This window comes from Salmo trutta, chromosome 13, assembly GCF_901001165.1.
Source record: "Salmo trutta chromosome 13, fSalTru1.1, whole genome shotgun sequence".
NCBI lineage: Eukaryota > Metazoa > Chordata > Actinopteri > Salmoniformes > Salmonidae > Salmo > Salmo trutta.
The window spans coordinates 49,545,492-49,568,600 of record NC_042969.1 but is presented as its reverse complement, the minus strand read 5'-3'; the positions used below and the strand labels follow the sequence as shown (position 1 = coordinate 49,568,600).

General features: G+C 46.7%; 1 protein-coding gene across 2 annotated transcripts in view; it reads right to left on the bottom strand.

Annotated features, from left to right (window-relative positions):
• Positions 1-23,109, bottom strand: part of sipa1l3 (signal-induced proliferation-associated 1 like 3) — a 102,419-nt gene that overhangs the window by 27,006 nt on the left and 52,304 nt on the right. For both annotated transcript variants that reach the window (XM_029772367.1, XM_029772368.1), the window contains exons 3-7: positions 8,756-10,445; positions 7,152-7,282; positions 3,559-3,747; positions 3,203-3,377; positions 2,643-2,746 (exon numbers count right to left, since the gene is read on the bottom strand). In XM_029772367.1, coding sequence (XP_029628227.1) covers positions 2,643-2,746; positions 3,203-3,377; positions 3,559-3,747; positions 7,152-7,282; positions 8,756-10,217 — 2,061 coding nt within the window. In that variant the 5' untranslated portion in view covers positions 10,218-10,445. The remainder of the gene's footprint in view (positions 1-2,642; positions 2,747-3,202; positions 3,378-3,558; positions 3,748-7,151; positions 7,283-8,755; positions 10,446-23,109) is intronic.

Here is a 23,109-nt window from a genome sequence, read left to right as displayed (position 1 = left end):
TTTGCGTACCTGGAAGGAGTTAGTGTGTTGAATATTCTGCCATTGTACCATTTACACACCCACACGCCTATAAAAGCAGTTCAGTCAGGCACACTTACACATATAGCGTAACCACAGAGTTTTCCAACCCAGAGGCGCAACGTCGCGATACTTCTGGGAATGTGTCTGGAAGCAGACTAAACAGATCAGGGTTTGGCAGACAATGGGAGAAGTGAGATTTGAGGAAATGTCTTATTAAGTAGCTGAACCTGTCATTACTACAACCTTGTGAAACCTTTTTAATATCGAAGGAGTGACTTTCATTTGACAGCCTGCACATGCGTAATTCGGCCAGGCATGACCGTTAGACCCGGCGGAGGGTTTTTGCACATGAGCTATGCTAGCTAACGTCGCCATGAAGTCGCCTTCAAGTGTGATTGGGGATTTCTATTGTAGAAGCAGTTTCTGCCGATCTTCATACTGTAGTCTTTGGCGTAACCTTTCATACATCGTTTATATTTTATTCATCGAATTCATTATTTAATTAACCAGGCTGGTCAACTGGGAACCAATTGTCATTAACAGTGATAGTCTTGGAATCTCTGTAGATATTCTGAAGTATTCAGACCCATTGACTTACAAAAATGTTGCTGTTAGCAACAGTTAGCATGTATTAGCAAGTATCCACTATATATACAAACTTGTGGACAACCCTTCAAATTAGTGAATTCGGCCATTTCAGCCACACCCGTTCCTGATAGGTGTATAAAATCGTGCACACCGTCATGCAGTCTCCAAACATTGGCAGTAGAATGGCCTTACTGAAGTGCTCAGTGACTTTCAACGTGGCACCGTCATAGGATGCCACCTTTCCAACAAGTTAGTTTGTCAAATTTCTGCCCTGCTAGTGCTGCCCCGGTCAACTGTAAGTGCTGTTATTGTGAGGTGGAAACATCTAAGAGGAACAACGGCTCAGACACAAAGTGGTAGGCCACACAAGCTCACAGAACTGGACCACCAAGTGCTGAAGAGTGTAAAAATCGCCTGTCCTCAGTTGCAATTCTCAATTTAGAGTTCAAAACTGCCTCTGGAAGCAACACCAGCACAAAAATTGTTCGTCGGGAGTTTCATGAAATGGGTTTCCATGGCCGAGCAGCCGCACACAAGACAAGATTATTATGAGCAATGCCAAGCGTCAGCTGGAGTGGTGTAAAGCTCGTCGCCATTGGACTCCGGAGCAGTGGAAACGTGTTCTCTGGAGTGATGAATCATGCTTCACAATCTGGCAGTCCGACAGACGAATCCGGGTTCAGCAGATGCCAGAACACTACCTGCCCGAATGCATAGTGCCAACTGTAACGTTTGGTGGATGAGGAATAATGGAATGGGGCTGGTTTTCATGGTTCGGGCTAGGCCCCATAGTTCCAGTGAAGGGAAATCTTAATGATACAGCATACAATGACATTCTAGACAATTCTGTGCTTCCAACTTTGTGGCAACGGTTTGGGGAAGCCCCTTTCCTGTTTCAGCAATGCCCCAATGCACAAAGCGAGGTCCATACAGAAATGATTTGTTGAGATCGGTGTGGAAGAACTTGACTGGCCTGCACAGAGCCCTGACCTCAACCCCATCGAACACCTTTGGGATGAATTGGAATGCCGACTGCGAGCCAGACCTAATCGCCCAACATCAGTGCCCAACATCAGTGCCCAACCTCACTAATGCTCTTGTGGCTGAATGGAAGCTTGTCCCAGCAGCAACGTTCCAACATCTAGTGGAATGCCTATCCAGAACAGTGGAGGCTGGTATAACAGCAAAGGGGGGACCAACTCCATATTAATGCCCATGCAGGTGTCCACATACTTTTGATCATGTGGTGTATGTGCTAGCAACAGTTACTGTACAGTTGGCATGTATTCAATGAACATAGAATACAACACTCGTGGGGTTTATATGACCTTGTACATTCACCCACATTAAGTTCTCATGCAAACACTTGAGCAAACGATTTAAACATAGATGCGCACACAAGAAATGCCTAGCTTAACAACTGACACACAGTTCACTCGCACACACCGTTAACACAACGCCCTGAGGGATATGTCGGAAGGCAGCTTTATTTAGAGCAGAAAGAGAAACCTAGAGCCTGAGCCCCACCCAGCTTTGATCCAGTTATAAGAGAGAGGACTGAAAAGACCATTCAAAGGGAGCAAAGACTCCATACAAATACTAGACACAGAACTGAAGAGGAACACCACTCTAACAGAGAGGGAGAGAGGCAGAGAGAGAAGTTCTATTTCATGAGCAGCTGCAATTGTCCATGTCCGAGCCAGACAAACTATAGAACAGAGCTATAACAAAACCACAGACACAAACACAAAATAGTTAACCCTTCCTGTCTCTGTCCGGCATGTGTCTTCTGATTCTGAGCTATGACACTCAACGGTGACACTCAGACGGACGTCCAAAGGATTAGTGAGACTTTGACAATGGCCACGCCACCCTGAGTACCCTTTAGGAATCTGGAAGAGCTTCCTAACCTCTGTAACTACACCTGTGGGATTGACCAGACAACAATACTAGATAGAAGGGGAGTTGAAGGTGTTTGGGGTGGGCTGTGGTAGAACATGCTGTGTGTGTGTGTGTGTGTGTGTTGGTCTCACCTGCTGTGGGTTGTTGGGCATGTAGGGCAGCATGGTGGACACGTGGAACATGACCTCATAGCCCTGGTAGGTGGTGTACAGGGAGTGGGTTCCCGTCGAGTCAGCTGCAGGAAACCGAGAGAGAGAGCAACACACACAAACATACACACAAGCAAACACACGGTCAACGTTCCGTTATCCGGTCCCAGTTCAGCACCAGGGCATGAACTCAACAAATAAAGGAACACCACATCAAAAACCATAGTCTGTCGAGACTCTTTCTAAACAGTTGACTTCATAGGCAGTTACGTAGCAACAGTGTTTTTATACTCATGCACCATTTGACAGGAATCACTCATTTTACTCAGTGTTCACACCTGAGCCTTAAGTCGATCATTATATGACTGCAAAAACTACATTTAACCATTAGGAAGGCATGCAGAAAACTGTGCTGACATTGGGCACGCACATTCGCCTGCACACACACCCTACTACGCACCCCCTCACACACACACACAAACAAGACACAAACATATACATACACACACCCCCTACCCTCCCACACACACAGAGACACGTACTCTTAGTGTCCAGCTGGGCGGCGTAGTTGGTGAAGCCTCGGAGACACACCTGCTCCCCTAGCAGGTCCATGAAGGCAGAGAAGGCGGGCGTGGCCTCTTCGTTGTTATACATCTCCTCTTCGGTGCTCTGCCCTGCCCGACACAGCAGCACTCCCACCTTGTGCTTCTGACTCAGCTACACCGGAGAAGAAACAAATATTAGGCCGCATTTACACGCGGCTGCCGTGCCCTGGCTCAAAACAGAGACACGCCTATCTAGCGTTTATGACTGTAGCTACAGGAGGTGATATCAGAGGTGATAAAAGACACAGAGATATCATATAACTCGCGCCTGAGACCATGGCCCGCTGACTCACCCCCTGTTCGTCCAGTTTGAGGAGCTGCTCGGTGACCTTGGGCGTGCTGAGAGCCAGGCGCAGGCAGGACACACTGAGCTCTGGGACCACCTGCTCCAGCACCTCCTTCAGGGGGAGACCCCGCACCGTGCCGTGCCTCCCTGTGGAGGTCACCGCATCCTCCAGGATGGACCCCCGCAAGGTCACCAGCTACACACACACACACACACACACACACACACACACACACACAGAGGACATGGGAGTGATAGAGATGTAAAACACACACAAAAGGTAAGATGAGATGTACTTTATTGTCCATTAACTTGCAGAGAACTTGCTCACATCTATGTCTCTGCAAGTTTTTTTGAGACATTGAGAAAAAGGACAAATGTCTTCAGTAGATGCATCTGTGCAATCTTTAAAAGCTTGTTACTGCCCATAGTGCCATTCACCTGAGTGAACCCTACAGGGGAGACCGGTACTCGGGGTGTTTCCAGACAGCGGGGCTATAATAATCTCAGGTGCTGAGAGAGCTGTATTTTATTCAATGTATTCAGAGAGACCACGGCACCGCGCTTCATTAAAACTGCAACACACTGCTGAGGAGCTGGAGGGGACAGGAGAGTGCTTCATCTTAATGAAGTCAAGGGTTTGGCGTGGGGGAAAAGAAACCCCTAAACAATGCAGTTCAATTCCACCTATTCAGATTACCTTCTGGCACAACATAGAGCTACTCCGACACTGGACTTAACAAGTCGTTTCTCAGATGCTGAGCCAATAGTTGCCAATAACCTGTCGTCGAACTATTCATACCGTGTTTCCCCCGGTGACCTTTAACCTCTGACAATTGTCTCCAACCCAATCTCTCCCCCTGGGAGGCAGGATGGGAAACCCTATGTTGGTGTCAAGTAGTGACTGACTGCACCAATCTGGGGCATCTGTGGGGTGTGTGTGTGTGTGTGCACGTGGATGTGTGTGATTGAGTGTGTATCGTGTGGTCACAGCATGCTGAGTCAGCGTCATTCAAGCTTCAATGAGTGAGTATGGGGGAGGGAAGGGGGGGGTTGTGAGCATTGTAGAGTTCTCTCTCTCGGTCTCTGTGGGAACCAAGGACAGGCCTGAGTGGAGCGTCTGTGAGCTGAGCTCTGTAGACACAGGCGGCGGAGCGGCCCATTATTCCATAGGGGCTGAGGCGATGAGGCCAGGCAGCCATGTAATCCAGCTAAAAACAACAGGGAGGGCAGCAGCTAGCCAGAGGGGCACAGCCACGACACTCACTGGACACTATTGGAAAGTACATGTACTAGACAGGGCGCAAGCAGAACTGCTATGTACACCCAGTCTATTAGGATAGCTATTTGTGCAGTGGTCAGTCAATCTGTCAATCAGTCTCTGAGTATGTAACGTTGCGTACTGGGTGTACAGTGCATTGGGAAAGTATTCAGACCCCTTGACTTTTTCCCACAGTGTTTCGTTAAATGCCTATTCTAAAATGGAGTGAATTTTTTTTCCCCCCTCATCAATCTACACACAATACCCCATAATGACAAAGCAAAAACGGAAGAGCGGGGGGACATACATTAACATAACTATTCAGACCCTTTACTCAGTACTTTGTTGAAGCACCTTTGGCAGCGATTATAGCCGAGTCTTCTTGGGTATGACGCTACAAGCTTGGCACACCTGTATTCGGGGAGTTTCTCCCATTCTTCTCTGCAGATACTCTCAAGCTCTGTCAGGTTGGATGGGGAGCGTCGCTGCACAGCTACTATCAGGTCAAGTTTGGGCTCTGGCTGGGCCACTCAAGGACATTCTGAGACTTGTCCCGAAGCCACTCCTGCGTTGTCTTGGCTGTGTGATTAAGGTCGTTGTCCTGTTGGAAGGTGAACCTTCGCCCCCAGTCGGAGGTCCTGAGCAGGTTTTCATCAAGGATCTCTGTACTTTGCTTCGTTCATCTTTCCCTCGATCTGGACTAGTCTCCTAGTCTCTGCCACTGAAAAACATTCCCATAGCATGATGCTGCCACCACCATGCTTCACCGTAGGGATGGTGCCAGGTTTCCTCCAGTCGTGACGCTTGGCATTCAGGCCAAAGAGTTAAATCTTGGTTTCATCAGACCAGAGAATCTTGTTTCTTCATGGTCTGGGAGTCCTTTAGGTGCCTTTTGGCAAGCGGGCTGTCATGTGGCTTTTGCTGAGGAGTGGCTTCCGTCTGGCCACTATACCTTAAAAAGGCCTGATTGGTGGAGTGCTGCAGAGATGGTTGTCCTTCTGGAAACAGGATGCACCGGAGCTCCATTTCGAGTCTCATAGCAAAGAGTCTGAATACTTAAGTAAATAAGGTATGTTTTTGCTTTGTCATTATGGGGTATTGTGTGTAGAGTATTTAAAAAAAAATCCATTTTAGAGTAAGGCTGTAACGTGCATTTTTGGGGAAAAAGTCAAGGGGTCTGAATACTTTCCGAAGGCACTGTACAAGAAACATCCTGAGAGAACTTAAGTGTGCAGGAAAGGTAGTGCCAGGTACATGTGGACCCTTGAGTGCCCTAAAAATAGTGGCCTGGATTGTTTATGGGGTTTTCCACATGAATATTTCAGTGCTTCTGATGGTACCCTAGTTTGTTAATGGGAGATCCCCGCACCCTGGGGCACCCGTTATTCAAAACCCTGTACAAGGAGAAAGTGTCCACACTCTGTGTTTATAATCTACTAAAGAGGACTTTGGTAATGCTAGACGGGTGATTGGCCAATCATAGAGAATCCCCTGTCCCAGGCCAGGTGTGGTGATCCAATCAGAGCACATCTTTGCTTGCCTGGCTACCCAGACTCCTTGCTCCGGCCAAACACTACGCCAAGCTTACGGACATTAGTTTCTTCTCGCCGATGAGTCTGGATCTGAGGACCTCCCCAACCCTTTACCGAATGCGAACACATTTGGGCCGTCTGATTGGTCCAGAAACCGATGGGTAGGGCCAGAGCCAGAACGCACATGGGTAAAGCGGCGGTTTGAAAATGCGTCATTGGCTTTGATACTCCAGTTAGAGACGATCTAATCGCTGATGACTTTGTTTTGTACAACGCACCTCTTCACCACAAATGACTTCAACAATGGCAGTCTCAGACTAAAGCATGTTGCGATCCCCAGAGCAACGGAAGAATTTAGCGTGAGTTGTCCGGCTACATATTTGCTTCGATTGAAGAGGTTTGACCTATCACTAGCTGGGGTATTAGTAGAGGGAGGCCGACCAGTGGACCGGGGCCGGGCCCGGGGCAGCGTTCGGCTTAGCTGTTCTGAGCAGGGCCTGGTCAGGTGGAAATTTCCACTGGCAGAGAATAGAGGGATTGGAGAGGAGGGGAGGTAAGAGTGCGAGGGGAAGGTGTGGAGGGAGAGGGTAGTGTGTGTTGAGTCAGGATGAGCCGTGGGGACTAGCTGAGGTCCAGTCCAGGCATAAATAACAGCGTCCAAAAAAACGCACACTCCCACACACTGTCTCACACGCACTCTGCCTACTCAAACGATACACACATTTGGCAGCGTCAGTATTCAGCCTACTCGGTGTTCCATCTAGCTGTGTGTAGGCAGGCAGTGGGAGGTGGGGTGGGTGTTAGTACCTCACTGGTTCTGGCGATGATGCGGTACTGGTACTGGTCCTTCAGGTCTTTAGTGTCGTCCAGTTTCTCCCTGCGGATACTCACAGCCACCGGACCCAGCTTCTCGTCCGTCCCAAAGTAGTTAGAGTGCTCTGCAGTGTCACACAGGGAGAGAGTGTGTTCACAACATGTCTGGACATGCTTTTGGTACTGTTGAACACCGTGTATTGATCATTGCAATAACAGCCTTTGGACATGGAAAAATGGAGGAGGGAAAGTAGGGGGTTGAGTGAAAGGAGATGGAGAGAGAGAGAGAGAACAGGCTCAGAGCGGAGGAGGGAAAGAGAAGAGATTTAAGGGTGGAGTGTGAGAACAGAGCTCGCAGTGCTTGTATGTGGTTTCAATCCATTTTCAATTACACATTGAATTAATCAGGTCATCAAGGAAGCTGAGGACATTGAGCTACAAATGACAAAGACTGTACAGCTGAGCCTGCGGTGTGGTGGCATGGCTTGCTCGGAACAGATTCCACTTTTTCAGATGTCACATGCTTGAGTAACCTTCAGATAGGTAGAGTAGATAATACAATAATAATATACAAATGACTAAATTCAATTTAAATTTGTTCTTCAAGCCACAACAATACAAATCGCTTGCTTTGACATACTAGCCTTATTGCTATAAGCCTTGTAGCCAGAAATGTTGGTTTCATAAACAGATCGTTCCACGGGATATTTTATTACATTTTATTCTAACTGTGTGACAGACTGAAGATTGAGTAGCCTATCTGCTTATCTACAGTTTGATGAATAAGTGGACATCTCTGATAAGACACATTCCTAAAGTAAAAAGGTTATAAACATATCCTTATGATTCATTAATGGCTTACTCCTCAAACTGAGAGCGACTTCTCCCATTTGTGAGTGGAGGAGGAAGAAACCCATGGAAGAATCTAGTTTTCAACTTGTTTCGTCCCTGCATAATTGAAGAGGCTCAGCCATGTTTAGCATTCCCGCTTTGTCCTGCAGTATAAATGTCAGCTTTTTGACATGCATGCAGGGTATTACAGTTACAGCACCGGAGTAGTCTCATGTTCCACACAGCGTTCTGTCTCTAATTAGGCTCTTAGCAGACGATTCTGTCCTCGGGAGGCAGCCATCTATTTTTCCAGGGTCTTAGAGAGGCGATGCTGGGAGGGAGCGCGTGCGCACACACACACACACACACACACACACACACACACACACACACACACACACAGCTCTTCTCTATGATCGGGGGCATTTTAAATAGGAAGAGACAACCAGTGTCAGGATTCATGTGCAGAGGCAGAGAGGTCAACGTGTGTGTGTGAGGGAGTAAGCTAATTCTTCTCAGAGCTATGAACTCAGTTTGCCAACAGGCAGAGGCAGGTACATGTTACCCTCTGGGACCGCTGCCAGGTTGGCTGACCGTACAGGGACAGCTGGATGGAGGAGGAGACAGGACTGCCAGTGGAAACACTAGTGACGTGGCTAGACTTGTGTTGACAGCAGAAAATGATAAGGAGAGTGAACACTAAAAGTAGTACAAGTTAGGCAGGATAGGTCGGCTGGATTGAGTGGTAAGATCAGATCAGCTGTTACCTTTCCCGTGGAAGTAGTCTCGGTAGTAGCGCGCCCCCAGGTCCACGTGCTCGATGCTATAGAGTCTCAGCCTGTCCATTCTGGTGACTTGCTGCTCTATGGGCACCTCCACCACCGACACACTGGCGTTGCTACGCCGAAGGCTGCCCCTCGCCGTGTCACCCGCGCCCCCATCCCCTCCACGCTCGGCCGAGGAGCTCAGGAAGCTGACGTTGCGCTCCCCGTGTCCCCCCGTCTCGTTGCGGAAGTGGGGGCAGCTGAGGAGGAGCAAACTGGTGGTGGGGCCTCCGGGGGGGGCGTCCAGAGGGTCCACGCCCAGGGAGGGGGTGGGCGCTCTGGGGTCGAGACCTAGCGTCAGGTCCTCAACGCTGGAGTAGGTAGCGTCCAACCCACTCAGAGTTGAGGACCGTGACACAGTCAGGGAGACAGAGGCCGCCGATGCCCCGGTGGCAGTGTTCCTCCGCTGGGATACATACGCGCGCTGAGCAGCAGCCTCATGGAGGTCAAACAGGATGCTCTGGGCGTCGTAGTGGACAAAGCTCTTGGGGCACACCCAGGGTTTGTAGGGGGTATCTGTAGAGTTACGGCCTCCCCCGTCCTCCCCCGCCTCCCCTCTGTCCAGCTCCCCTCTGCTGGAGCTGCGGAGCTTCCGGAAAAGAGAGGATGTCCCCTGAGACGAGTCTGTCCCTCCACTCTTCTTCCTCACCCTGTTCTCCGACCGTCCCATCCCTCCATCCTCCCCCCGGGGTGTGGGGGTGGGGGAGTGGCCCGTGGGGAGGGGAGCCGAGGGAGGGGAGTTGAAGTACAGTAGCTCCCCCAGGCGTACGGGGGCAGTGCTGCGCTGGTCGGGCCTCTCCTGGTGGAACTGGCTGAGCATGTCAAAGAAGCTCTGCTCGGGGATGCCCTGCACGTCGATGGAGGAGGTGCTGCCGTACTCCCGGAACAGATTAGCACCTCCCCGACCTTCCACCTCGTTCTCATCCTGCTCGCTCAGAGTCACCTCGCTGTTGGAGCGCTGCCGTAACGGGGGGAAGGCACGCAGGCCTACGGGAGACCCTCTTCCACCCCCGTACCCACCACGGAACTCCACGTCCTTCGTGCGTCGCCTCGGTAAACGAGCCACTCCTCCCCGCACCAGCCCGACCTCGGAGATGGGGAAAGATGCGGAGGAAGTCGTCGTGGAAGGGTCGTCTCCATGGTGATTACCGCCTTGCCCGTTCTCCAGGAGCGACTCCCTCGATTGCGCATGGCGTGGCGGCCACTCAGCAATACGGGCGCGGACACCCATCTTGGGAACGGAGACACGGGATTGGGTGGCTGGGTCAAAGGGGGCAGGATGGCCGTTGAGGGTGAGGTGGAAGGCGGCATGTTGTGTGAGGAGGGACCCAGGGCCTCCCCCTCCGCCCCTCTCCTGCAGGTCTGAGGAGGTGCAGGTGACCCCTCTATCTCTGTAGGTGTTCATGGCGCCCCAGGAGAGCTCAGGGCAGGACAGAAGGCAGGGGGGAAGTGGGCTGGCATCCCAGGCCAGGGTGGGGGGTAGGGGAGTGGGAGAGGAGCCCCACACACACTCTGCTGATGCTGTGGCCTCCACCTCCCACACACATCGCTTTCACTGGGAGGGTGAGACGCTGCTGCTCATAGGCCCAGTTACACAGTAGGCTGTCTCTCTTCTCTCAGGCTCTGGGCAGATCTGGGGAGGAGACAAAACACACATTGATATGCTGATGACCATTACAAAAAAACATGCATACAGTAATATGCTGTTTCTTAACATGCACACCTAAACACTAACATACACTGACCCAGATTCCCCCCTCCTACCCAATGAAATGACACCACGAAAACTGACTACAGCAACTCATCTGCAGTAGAGTGTGAGAGAGTGATTAAGGTAGAGAGGAGGATATGAGAGAGAGAGAGGATGATATGAGAGAGAGAGAGAGTAGTGAGGTGAGGGGATTTGACCGAGGATTTTTCCCGTTGAGACTAATCTTCAGAATGCCTGACAAGCAGGGTTATTATTATCATACTAGTGTCATATTTCAGCAGCAACACACACACAGGAACGCACTACATTTTCATTACACCAAATCAAAGTCCTGCATCATAAAGCCATGCTGAAAGTGCTAGGACAAATCCCAGCTAAACCGCACTTCATAAAGAAAAAATAGAAACCGACTGGATAGTCGCATGGAGGCAGAATATACACACACACACACGTTGGGTTACTGCTGCAGTGTCATCTTTCAGCTAATTTAACTTACAGCAGTATGTATGGTTCCTCATATCTGCTCAGGGCAATGATAAATATGAGAGCATCTATGCTATATATATTTTTATATATATATATATATATTTTTTTTTACATTTATTTCACCTTTATTTAACCAGGTAGGCTAGTTGAGAACAAGTTCTCATTTGCAACTGCGACCTGGCCAAGATAAAGCAAAGCAGTTCGACACATACAACACAGAGTTACACATGGAATAAACAAACATACAATCAATAATACAGTAGGAAAATCTATATACATCATGTGCAAATGAGGTAGGATAAGAGAGGTAAGGCAATAAATAGGCCATGGTGGCGAAGTAATTACAATATAGCAATAAACACTGGAATGGTAGGATGTGCAGAGGATGAATGTGCAAGTTGAGATACTGGGGTGCAAAGGAGCAAGATAAATAAATAAATAAATACAGTATGGGGATGAGGTAGATTGGATGGGCTATTTACAGATGAGCTATGTACAGGTGCAGTGATCTGTGAGCTGCTCTGACAGCTGGATCTTAAAGCTAGTGAGGGAGGTACGAGTCTCCAGCTTCAGAGATTTTTGCAGTTTGTTCCAGTCATTAGCAGCAGAGAACTGGAAGGAGAGGTGGCCAAAGGAAGAATTGGCTTTGGGGGTGACCAGTGAGATATACCTACTGGAGCGCTTGCTACGGGTGGGTGCTGCTATGGTGACCAGTGAGCTGAGACAAGGTGGGGCTTTACCTAGCAGAGACTTGTAGATGACCTGGAGCCAGTGGGTTTGGCGATGAGTATGAAGCGAGGGCCAGCCAACGAGAGCATACAGGTCGCAGTGGTGGGTAGTATATGGGGCTTTGGTAACAAAACAGATGGCACTGTGATAGACTGCATCCAATTTGTTGAGTAGAGTGTTGGATGCCATTTTGTAAATGACATCGCCGAAGTCGAGGATCGGGAGGATGGTCAGTTTTACGAGGGTGTTTGGCAGCATGAGTGAAGGATGCTTTGTTGCTTAATAGGAAGCCAATTCTAGATTTAATTTTGGATTGGAGATGTTTAATGTGAGTCTGGAAGGAGAGTTTACAGTCTAACCAGACACCTAGGTATTTGTAGTTGTCCACATATTCTAAGTAAGAACCGTACTCTGGACGGGCGGGCAGATGCCGGCAGCGATCGGTTGAAGAGCATGCATTTAGTTTTACTTGCATTTAAGAGCAGTTGGAGGCCACGGAAGGAGAGTTGTATGGCATTGAAGCTCATCTGGAGGTTAGTTAACACAGTGTCCAAAGAAGGGCCAGAAGTATACAGAATGGTGTCGTCTGTGTAGAGGTGGATCAAAGAATCACCAGCAGCGAGAGCGACATCATTGATGTATACAGAGAAGAGAGTCGGCCCGAGAATTGAACCCTGTGGCACCCCCATATAGACTGCCAGAGGTCCGGACAACAGGCCCTTTGATATGACATACTGAACTCTATCGGACAAGTAGTTGGTGAACCAAGCGAGGCAATCATTTGAGAAACCAAGGCTGTTGAGTCTGCCAATAACAATGTTGTGATTGACAGAGTCGAAAGCCTTAGCCAGGTCGATGAATACGGCGCACAGTAATGTCTTTTATCGATGGCGGTTATCATATCGTTTAGGACCTTGAGCGTGGCTGAGGTGCACCCATGACCAGCTCTGAAACCAGATTGCATAGCGGACAAGTTACAGTGAGATTTGAAATGGTCGGTAATCTGTTTAACTTGGCTTTCAAAGACCTTAGAAAGGTAGGGTAGAATAGATATAGGTCTGTAGCAGTTTGGGTCTAGAGTGTCTCCCCCTTTGAAGAGGGGGATGACCGCAGCAGCTTTCCAATCTATGGGAATCTCAGACGATACGAAAGAGGTTGAACAGGCTAGTAATAGGGGTTGCAACAATTTCGGCAGATAATTTTAGAAAAAGCGGGTCCAGATTGTCTAGCCCGGCTGATTTGTAGGGGTCCAGATTTTGCAGCTCTTTCAGAACATCAGCTATCTGGGTTTGGGTGAAGGAGAAGTGGGGGAGGTTTGGGCGAGTTGCTGTGGGGAGCGCAGGGCTGTAGACCGGGGTAGGGGTAGCCAGGTGGAAAGCATGGCCAGCCGTAGAAAAATGCTTATTGAAATTCTCAATTATTGTGAATTTATCGGTGGTGACAATGTTTCCTAGCCTCAGTGCAGTGGGCAGCTGGGAGGAGGTGCTCTTATTCTCCATGGACTTTACAGTGTCCCAGAACCTTTTGGAGTTTGTACTACAGGATGCAAATTTCTGTTTGAAAAAGATAGCTTTCCTAACTGCCTGTGTATAATTGGTTCCTAACAAGGGCTATATCGATTCCTGGTTCTACATTTTTTGAATGGAGCATGCTTATTTAACATGGTGAGGAAGGCACTTTTAAAGAATAACCAGGCATCCTCTACTGACGGGATGAGATCAATGTCATTCCAGGATACCTCGGCCAGGTCGATTAGAAAGGCCTGCTCGCTGAAGTGTTTTAGGGAGGGTTTGACAGTGATGAGGGGTGGTCGTTTGACCGCAGACCCATTACGGATGCAGGCAATGAGGCAGTGATCGCTGAGATCTTCGTTGAAAACAGCAGAGGTGTATTTGGAGGGCGAGTTAGTTAGGATGATATCTATGAGGGTGCCCGTGTTTACGGATTTGGGGTTGTACCTGGTAGGTTCATAGATAATTTGTGTGAGATTTTACCTGGTATCAGCCTGTGAGAGGTATGTGGGTGTATACAAGTGCATTACAGCTGGTGTCAGGCAGTGAGAGGTCATATGCATTTGTGTGTGAGAGTAGGTATGTGAGGTGTGTGTGCAGTGGTGATAAGTTTAAGCACCAGGCCAAACATGAGCATGACTGAGGTTGGGTGAAGTCAACCTTTGTACTATCGTGATTAAGTACCCATAAAAACAACATCCCCTACTGGGAAACACTTTTGAATAAAAATATATAATAATAATTTAAAGAAAAAGCTAAAAGGGACAGCTAACACGAGCTCGCATGCTGCGAGAGGGACGAGAGGAATCATGACAAAATATATTTTGGAGCCAAATCTTTTTCAGTAGCCTATTCCTCTCTGTTGAAGCCGTGGCACGAAAAAGGTGAGTGTCTGTGTGTGCCGACGCACAAGGCAGCCTCACAGGCTGAGCGTCGTGTGATGGGTTGTAAATCATGAAGGGCACGGCTTCAGAGCACACAACTCTGCTGTCCCCAGTACTGGATAATTCTTCAATGATTTGTATCTTTGCCTAATCTTCCTTTATTATTATGCCTAGGCAAGGTTCTATACAGGGCCTTCGGAAAGTATTCAGACCCCTTGACTTTTTACACATTTTATTACGTTTCAGCCTTCTTCTAAAATTGATTAAATTGTTTTCGTTTGTAACGGGAATTTGAATGTTTGAGCTTTTCTGGTAACTAATTTCTGTCTTCTTTTCATGTGCTGTTCTAATAACCAATTTCCGTTTTCATGCAAGTGGCTGACTGTACAAATCCTCACTATCAGTAGCTGTAATTTGTCAGTACGCCCAGACATTGTTTTGAGAACGAACGAAAGATCTCAGTTTCAAGGTCTCAGCTTAGAGAGAAAGAAGCCTTGTGAGGTATTGGTCTGTCACATGTTATGAACCAGTATTGGTCTGTCACATGGATGAAACAAAACAGTAATGATTAATTAATTATGCTAAATTAAGCAAATATAACTTGTGTATAGCCATATATAAAAGACAACTGCTGGGTCTGCCCAGGAAGAGCTCCTGATTGACATGTGTACTATGGTGCATCGAGTTGGTTGGAACCTCTCCAGCGCGCTGACAAATTAACAATGATTCATTTAAGATTGACTTTGTGTCCATCTGTAAGAATTTCCATGACACTTTCCTCAATCTAAACACAATACCCCATAATGTCAAAGCAAAAACAGTTTTTTAGAAATTTTTGCAAATGTATAAAAAATAAAAAAGACCACATTTTCATAAGTATTCAGAGCCTTTACTTTGTTGAAGCACCTTTGGCAGCAATTACAGCCTGGAGTCTTCTTGGGTATGATGCTACAAGCTTGGCACATCTGTATTTGGGGAGTTTCTCCCATTCTTCTCTGCAGATCTTTTCAAGCTCTGTCAGGTTGGATGGGGAGTGTTGCTGCACAGCTATTTTCAGGTCTCTCAAGAGATGTTCGAATGGTGTTCAAGTCTGGGCTCGGCTGGGCTACTCAAGGACATTTAGAGATTTTCCCAAAGCCTGTCCTGCGATGTCTTGGCTGTGTGCTTAGGATTCTTGTCCTGTTGGAAGGTGAACCTTCGCCTCAGTCGGAGGTCCTGAGTGCTCTGGAGCAGGTTTTCAGCAATAATCTCTCTGTACTTTGCTCAATTCATCTTTCCCTTGATCCTGACTAGTCTCCTTCACCATAGGGATGGTGCCAGGTTCCCTCCAGATGTGACGGTTGGCATTCAGGTCAAAGAGTTTAACCTTGGTTTCATCAGACCAGAACATATTGTTTCTCATGGTCCTAGAGTCCTTTAGGTGCCTTTTTGCAAACTCTAAGTGGGCTGTCATGTTCCTTTTTACTGAGGAGTGGCTTCCGTCTGGCGACTCGGCCTGATTGGTGGAGTGCTGCAGAGATGGTTCTCCTTCTGGTTCTCCCATCTCCACAGAGGAACTCTGGAGCTCGGTCAGAGTGACCACTGGGTCCTTGTTCACCTGATCAGGGGACCTTCTCCCCCGATTCCTCAGTTTGGCTGGTCGGCCAGCTCTAGGAAGAGTCTTGGTGGTTCCAAACTTCTACCATTTAAGAACGGTGGAGGCCACTGTGTTCTTGGGGGCCTTCAATGCTGCAGACATTTTTTGGTACCATTCACCAGATCTGTTCCTCGACACAATCCTGTCTCAGAGCTCTACAGACAATTCCTTTGACCTCATGGCTTGGTTTTTACTCTGACATGCAGTTAACTGCGGGACCTTATATAGACAGGTGTGTGCCTTTCCAAATCATGCCCAATCAAGTTGCAGAAACATCTCAAGAATGATCAATGGAAAAAGGATGTACCCGAGCTCAATTTTGAGTCTCATAGCAAAGGGTCTGAATACTTATTTTTGATTTTTGAATGACGGCCTAGGAACAGTGGGTTAACTGCCTTGTTCAGAGGCAGAACGACAGATTTTTACCTTGTCAGCTCAGGGATTCGATCTTGCAACCTTTCGGTTACTAGTCCAACGCTCTAACCACTAGGCTACCTGCCACCCTTATGTAAACAAGGCATCTGTTTTTTTATTTGTAATAAATTTGCAAACATTTCTAAACCTGTTTTTGCTTTGTCATTATGGGGTATTGTGTGTAGATGGATTAAAAAAACAACTGTCATCAATTTTAGAATAAGGCTGTAACGTAACAAAACGTGGAAAAAGTCAAGGGCTCTGAATACTTTCCAAATGCACTTTACATAGGTAATAATAAACTATGGAAATAAGATAGGCCTACTCTCCACAGTTTCTTCATAAGCTGTCAGTTTTCTTTTGAGTTCTTGTTAAAACTTTAAAAAACAATGTTTGCTCAATTTCACTTCTTGTTGACTAATATTTGTCATTCAAAATAAATCTGTGATAAAATCAGATTTTCACAATTGTTACCATTTGAAAGCTGCAACTTTAGGACAAACACCATTAGAATGGCCTCTATTTGGGAAATACTCTTCATAGCTTTAACTCGTCTTAATGCTTTTGATAAGCTAAATTTAATTAGCAGGATTTTGCTTTTGGCCGTTTGGTTTGCAACGGCAAAGAGGACTAATGCATGCATAACTTAATTTAGATTAAGCGACGCTCAACTGTAAGGTTTATTCAAACTACTCATTCGATTTTTCTATCTTGCCATTGTTTGTTCTTACCCATCTCATTATTACCTTAAGCCTATCATGGTTTTAGTTCAGAGTTAAGTTATTGTCACGTGAAGTGAAATGCCTTTGTTGCTCTTTTCCAACAATGCAGTAATCAATATCAGTAGAACTATAAAACAAGTATGAAACAATGATTAAAAAAAAGTCAAATAGAACAAAACACACAAGAAATAGAAATAAGAAGAACACAAAATAAGTAAGCTATATACAGGGTCAGTGCCAATACCATATTTCCAATGTGCAGGGATGCTGGAGTGGTAGGGATAGATATGTATAGGGGTAAGGTGACTAGGCATCAGGATATATGATACAGTATATGCTGCTGCTCAGTTTGATGATTATGTGTGTGTTGCTCGATATACCAGTGATATCACGGTACCAAAACGTCCTGATACTCATGATACCATGATTTTAGAATACCGTAGTACCGTTTCATATGATACTAACAACTTTTTATGCCCTACCGATCAAAAGAACCTGCTGGTGCCTTATATAAGTCAGTTTTGTTTATACATTTTGTTGAATTGAAGCAACAGCCACTAGTCTCTTGTATGGGCAGGTCCAATCATATCCACTTCACTTTCATGTGTATTTCACGTGTGGCAGCTGTAATTATCCTGCTACATCCCTTATCAGCCCTCACTCACCTGCTTCTCTCCGTCAGCACTTCACGTCTATTCCACCTTCAGTTTTTTTTAAATACAATTTAGCCGTGATGGCGAGTGGGGATGCAGACCCCGATGAGTCTTCTGTTAGATTTCTACATTTGTTTCATTGGAGCAGTGTGCAAAGCCAGCAATGTTGATACATTGTATCATTTCATCACCTGTTATATCCAAGAGCACAGACCAGTCTGAGTCGACTTTGCAAGCTCACTATCATGCAGCCTCTGAGTGTCTGAGAGGGAAAATGGGAAAAAAATTGTGAAAGGCATGCTTGCAGCTTTACAGCAAGGAAAAGGGCTCATCTCTAGCCTAAACGGATTTTAAAAAATATGGCCCATATTACCGGAGATGCCTTTTTTTCCCCTATCGAGATTCGCATGCATTTTAGATAATTTCACAAACCATGTTGTAGGCCGTTTCAAAAAAACTAATCCCGGGTCGCTAATTATTGGCTTGATAACAAAAAACGTTGTTCGGTTATGCTACCTAGCTAGCTAACAAGCTGGTACTTGACAGTAGGTTTAGGCACATTTGATTGGCACAGAAAGAAAGGAAAAGGGTCTGCTATTTATGATGTGCTTCAAAAGGTAGGATTCATATTAGGCCTAATCTAAGCCTAAACTAGATAAAAAATCTATTTCTGGTGCTCCTTAAAATCTGTTTGGTGCCTAACGTTTTAAAAGTTGGGAGCAGTGTGTGTGTGTGTGTGTGTGTGTGTGTGTGTGTGTGTGTACTGCAGAGTAAAGGCTTCATGCAGTGTTTTCCCCTTACTGACACAATGACATGCAGATCATTATGCATGTATATCACAGGAGGTTGGTGGCATCTTCATCTGGGAGGACGGCCTCGTGATAACGGCTGTTGCGGATGAATGGAATGGTATCACACACACGGCTTCTGTGCGTTTTGATGCCATTCGTGCCGTTCCAGCCATTATTATGAGCTGTCCTCCCTTCAGCAGCCTCCACTGATGTATACTCCTTCCTCCCATTCCTCCAGCCAAATCACAGTTAGTCCTTTGCAAATATGAGCAAATCAGCCATTCTATGCAGAATTCTATTATACACTGAACAGTGTGAAGTTAAATTCAAATGTGTTGTATTGAGTAGAAGTGTGAATTTCAGAGACAGCTTTTTGGAGAACGTTTGTTTTTTTTTAAACGTGAACAAGTGCCGGGGGGGGCGGGGCAAACAGGATGCTAGGCCACTGATTTTTACCCACCGTGGTATTTCGATACTACTTGATATCGTGATACTTGGCCTGGTATCATATCGTTTGTAAAATGTTGGTATCGTGATACTTGGCCTGGTATCATATCGTTTGTAAAATGTTGGTATCGTGATACATGGCCTGGTATCATATCGTTTGTAAAATGTTGGTATCGTGATACTTGGCCTGGTATCATATCATTTGTAAAATGTTGGTATCGTGATACTTGGCCTGGTATCATATCGTTTGTAAAATGTTGGTATCGTGATATGGCGAAGTGGTAACACTCCCTGGCATATCACATATCCAACTCCCCACTGGAGACCAGGGTTCAATCCCTGTGACCACCCTTCCCATTGTTTAGCCTTCCCTGTAGCTCAGTTGGTAGAGCATGGTGTTTGCAATGCCAGGGTTAAGGGTTCGATTCCCACGGGGGGCCAGCACAGGAAAAAAAAATGTATGAAATGTATGCATTCACTACTGTAAATCGCTCTGGATAAGAGCGTCTGCTAAATGACTAAAATGTAAAAATGTGATACTTGGCCTGGTATCAAATAGTTTGTAAAATGTTGGTATCGTGATACTTGGCCTGGTATCAAATCGTTTGTAAAATGTTGGTATCGTGATACATGGCCTGGTATCATATCGTTTGTAAAATGTTGGTATCGTGATACTTGACCTGGTATCATATAGTTTGTAAAATGTTGGTATCGTGATACTTGGCCTGGTATCATATCATTTGTAAAATGTTGGTATCGTGAGAATCCTAGTGTGTGTAGAGTCAGTATTAATGTGTGTGTGTGAGTGCATTGAGTGAGTGTGTGAATAGAGATAATAAAATAGAAGGGTCAATGCAGATAGTCTGTGTAGCCATTTAGTTAGCTATTTAGCAGTCTTATGGCTTGGGGATAGAAGCTGTTCAGGAGCCTGTTTGTGTCAGACTTGATGCTCCGGTACCGCTTGCCGTGCGGAAGCAGAGAGAACAGTCCATGGCTTGGGTGGCTGGAGTCTAACAATTTTCCAGGCCTTCCTTTCACACCGTCTGATATAGAGGGCCTGGATGGCAGGGGGTTCGGCCCTAGTGATGTACTGGGCTGTTCGCAACATCCCCTGTAGCGCCATGCGATCGAGGATGGTGCAGTTGCCATGCAGTGGTTAGGTTAGGTTATTCAATAACAACTTCAAATGTTCTGAGAACTCCGTTAGATAAATTCATTGTTTGATCACAAAGTAGCGTGGCTGGGAAAAACTGGTCATATTCATATAAATTGTTTATAGCATATTTATTGAAATAGGTTGTGCAGGCTATAACAGAAGAATGGGCCATTTGGCATGGCCTTGCTGTGGGCTACCCAGTCAGCTCCTTACTGCGTGGTGCCAGTCAAGTTGAAATAGGCTATACATAGTCTGTCACATCACAATGTCGCCACCATCGACGATGGCTGCCAATCATCTTCGATATCAGATACTATCGTAATATTGCCCAACCCTACTCCACCCATCCTTCTGTCCATTCTCACCCTCCCTTGCCATAGCGTTTTCAGAAAGAAACAAACGAGGATGCACATAACTAAGCTACTTTATACTCAGCTAAGGAGGGGAAGGGTGAATAGAATACCGAGAAGGGGGGAGAGAATGTAAAGCGACAGAACAGTAGAACGCTAGGGGGGAGGGAAACTGAAAGGGGGAGAAAGTGACGGAGTCGAGAGACTGCGAGGAGGAAGAGAGCAGGAACGTGTTCACTGAACCAAAATGACTCGCCTTAATATGGCAGTCACAAAGAATCAGGCTTCACCACCGCCCCGCCACTATAAAAAGCCTCCCGAGACTCCTAATCTACCTCTGCTTTATTCAGGGTCTTCTCTGCTCCAAACTCTCCGTCTAATGTTTTAGTCTCTCTTTTTCTGTGTCCCTCTATACCTAGGCTCATCTATCGCCATTTTATTCAGTCTCTTCTCACACTCCCTCCTCTCCTTCGTCGCTCCATCCCTATCGGTTTCTTTTGCTTCATCCCTGTGTTTCTGTATCTCTCCATTCAGGCTTATGATGCATCAATCCTTGTTCTCATTCCATCCCAACATCTGTCTCCAGTAAGCTTATGATCCAGGCAATTTCTCAGTCTGACATTGTTTAACGGATGTTAGCTACTGGTACGAGGGGAAAAATATGTTTTGTGAGGATCGTAATCATTTCCACACAAGCTTCTATTCATCAGCCGAATTTGAATAATATTGAGTGTTACATCTCACAAGGCAGAGAGTGAATGAATCTTACGTTCTGCACAATCCTCTGTGATTCACTTTTGGCATATGACAGCATTACACACATACCATGTACAAAACTCATTTGCAGTGAACAAAACCCCCAGTCAGTTGAGCACCAGTTAACCACACAAATGCATCATGTCTTTGTTTTGGAGAAAGACAGGCAATTCAAAAGACCACTTCCGAAGGGTCCTGGTCTGATCCTGCTGCTCCGGCACAAAATCTTCCCTCATCCAGCGCGTTTGCTTTGATACGCTATCAGTCCCAATCCCAGATAGGTCCCGGCTGCAACAGTCGGAGAAAGGGCCCTTCTATTTAGCTGAACGCAGGTCAGGAAAGAGTGGGAGTTCTGTCATGTCTCTGGGTGTCCACAACACTATGTCAAAGCCGACAGACAGAGCAGAACTGGGCCACAACTACTCCGCACAAGCTGGGAGGGCGGACAGACACAGACTACCACAGCCACACAACGAAACAGGACGTGTTTGGCAAACACATCTTGTTATGCAGTGCACCGATACGTTTCTAATTCAACTAAATGTGAAATGTTACGTTATTCGATGTCGTCGCTAGCCTTCACAGTTCACGGAACCTTTGCAAAACTGAAAGAGATAGGCTCGCCACGGCCCCAAAATAAGAGCTGCAAGAAAACTCCTCCAGACAGACCCATCGCAACCCAAGGCACAGAGGATGGCCCACATAGGTGAAAGGGATGAGTTTTATCCCCAAACAATGAAAATAACTAAATAGAGTTAAGTAGGGGAGGCAGAAAATGGCAAGTGCCATAGGAAACAGAAGCCAGAGGAAAATGAAGGGCTTTGAGCCACCCCCAGGCAGACACAGCTCTGGCCCAAACTACAGAAGACGTAAAGCAGGAATGTAATGCCTTTTAATTACTCCCATAGCAATTAGTGAGGCCTCTGAAGATGCTTCCCCCACCGCTCGGAGTGCCTGTGCACCCCTGGCCCACACAACGCAAACACACACTGGAGCTGGTAATTACACTAGTCGCTCACCATAATCACAGAGAGAGCAACGAGAGAGCTACAGCTACCAGCGGAATGATTGTACACATGCTCCAGACAGAGAGAGCGGTTACTGTATCGTGACAAAGCCAAGCGATCAAGGTCAAGGAAAAAGGAACTTGTGGAACAGACCGCCACGCAGGATAATAATGCATTTGAGATAAAGAGGTAGCCTACGCATAGAATAGCGACAGAATTAAGCAATAAGGCCCGAGGGGGTGTGGTGTATGGCCAATATACCGCGGCTAAGGGTTGTTCTTACGCACAACCCAACGTGGAGTGCTTGGACACAGAGCTTAGCCGTGGTATATTGGCCATATTCCACAAAGCCCTGATGTGCCTTACTGCTATTATAAACTGCTTACCAACGTAATTAGAGCAGTGAAAATAAATATTTTGTCATACCCGGCTGATATACCACGGCTGTCAGCCAATCAGCATTCAGATTATGTAGACAGGGGGACCTGATCCGAGATCAGTATTCCTACTCTGAGATGCTTTACTAATACCAGCCCTGGTATAGATAGACTACAACAGAGACTGGGCTGTGCAGTCTTCATACACAACCTCCAGGGCCGGGGGAAAATATACATGAAGACGAGAATAAAGTGCTGAAATATATGTAGCCAAACAGTACTTTGCAAACTGATCGAGAGTGACTGGAGGAAATGACACGAGACCCTTAATGTCTGTTCAGTTTGCCAAAACGTTAGCGTCCTTAATCCTTATTAGGAGCCAAAATTGCTGTAATGAGTGAGAACTGTGACCTGATAATGAATAGATGATTAGTGAGTGGTGGACATGACTAGGACCTTACTGTCGCTTCAGTGGGTTGTGAATGTGTAACGATACAGAAAGTTCAGCTCGATTATACTCTGGTCGTTGAAGGGTTCCTGTGGTGAGTCTGTCTCAAGCTATTCCAGGATGACCCGTCTCTCCGATCTCACCCCACTGGCTTCCCCTGCAACCTGACCACAGCACTGACCCTAACCAAACCCCTGTGCCACATGAACATGATAAAAG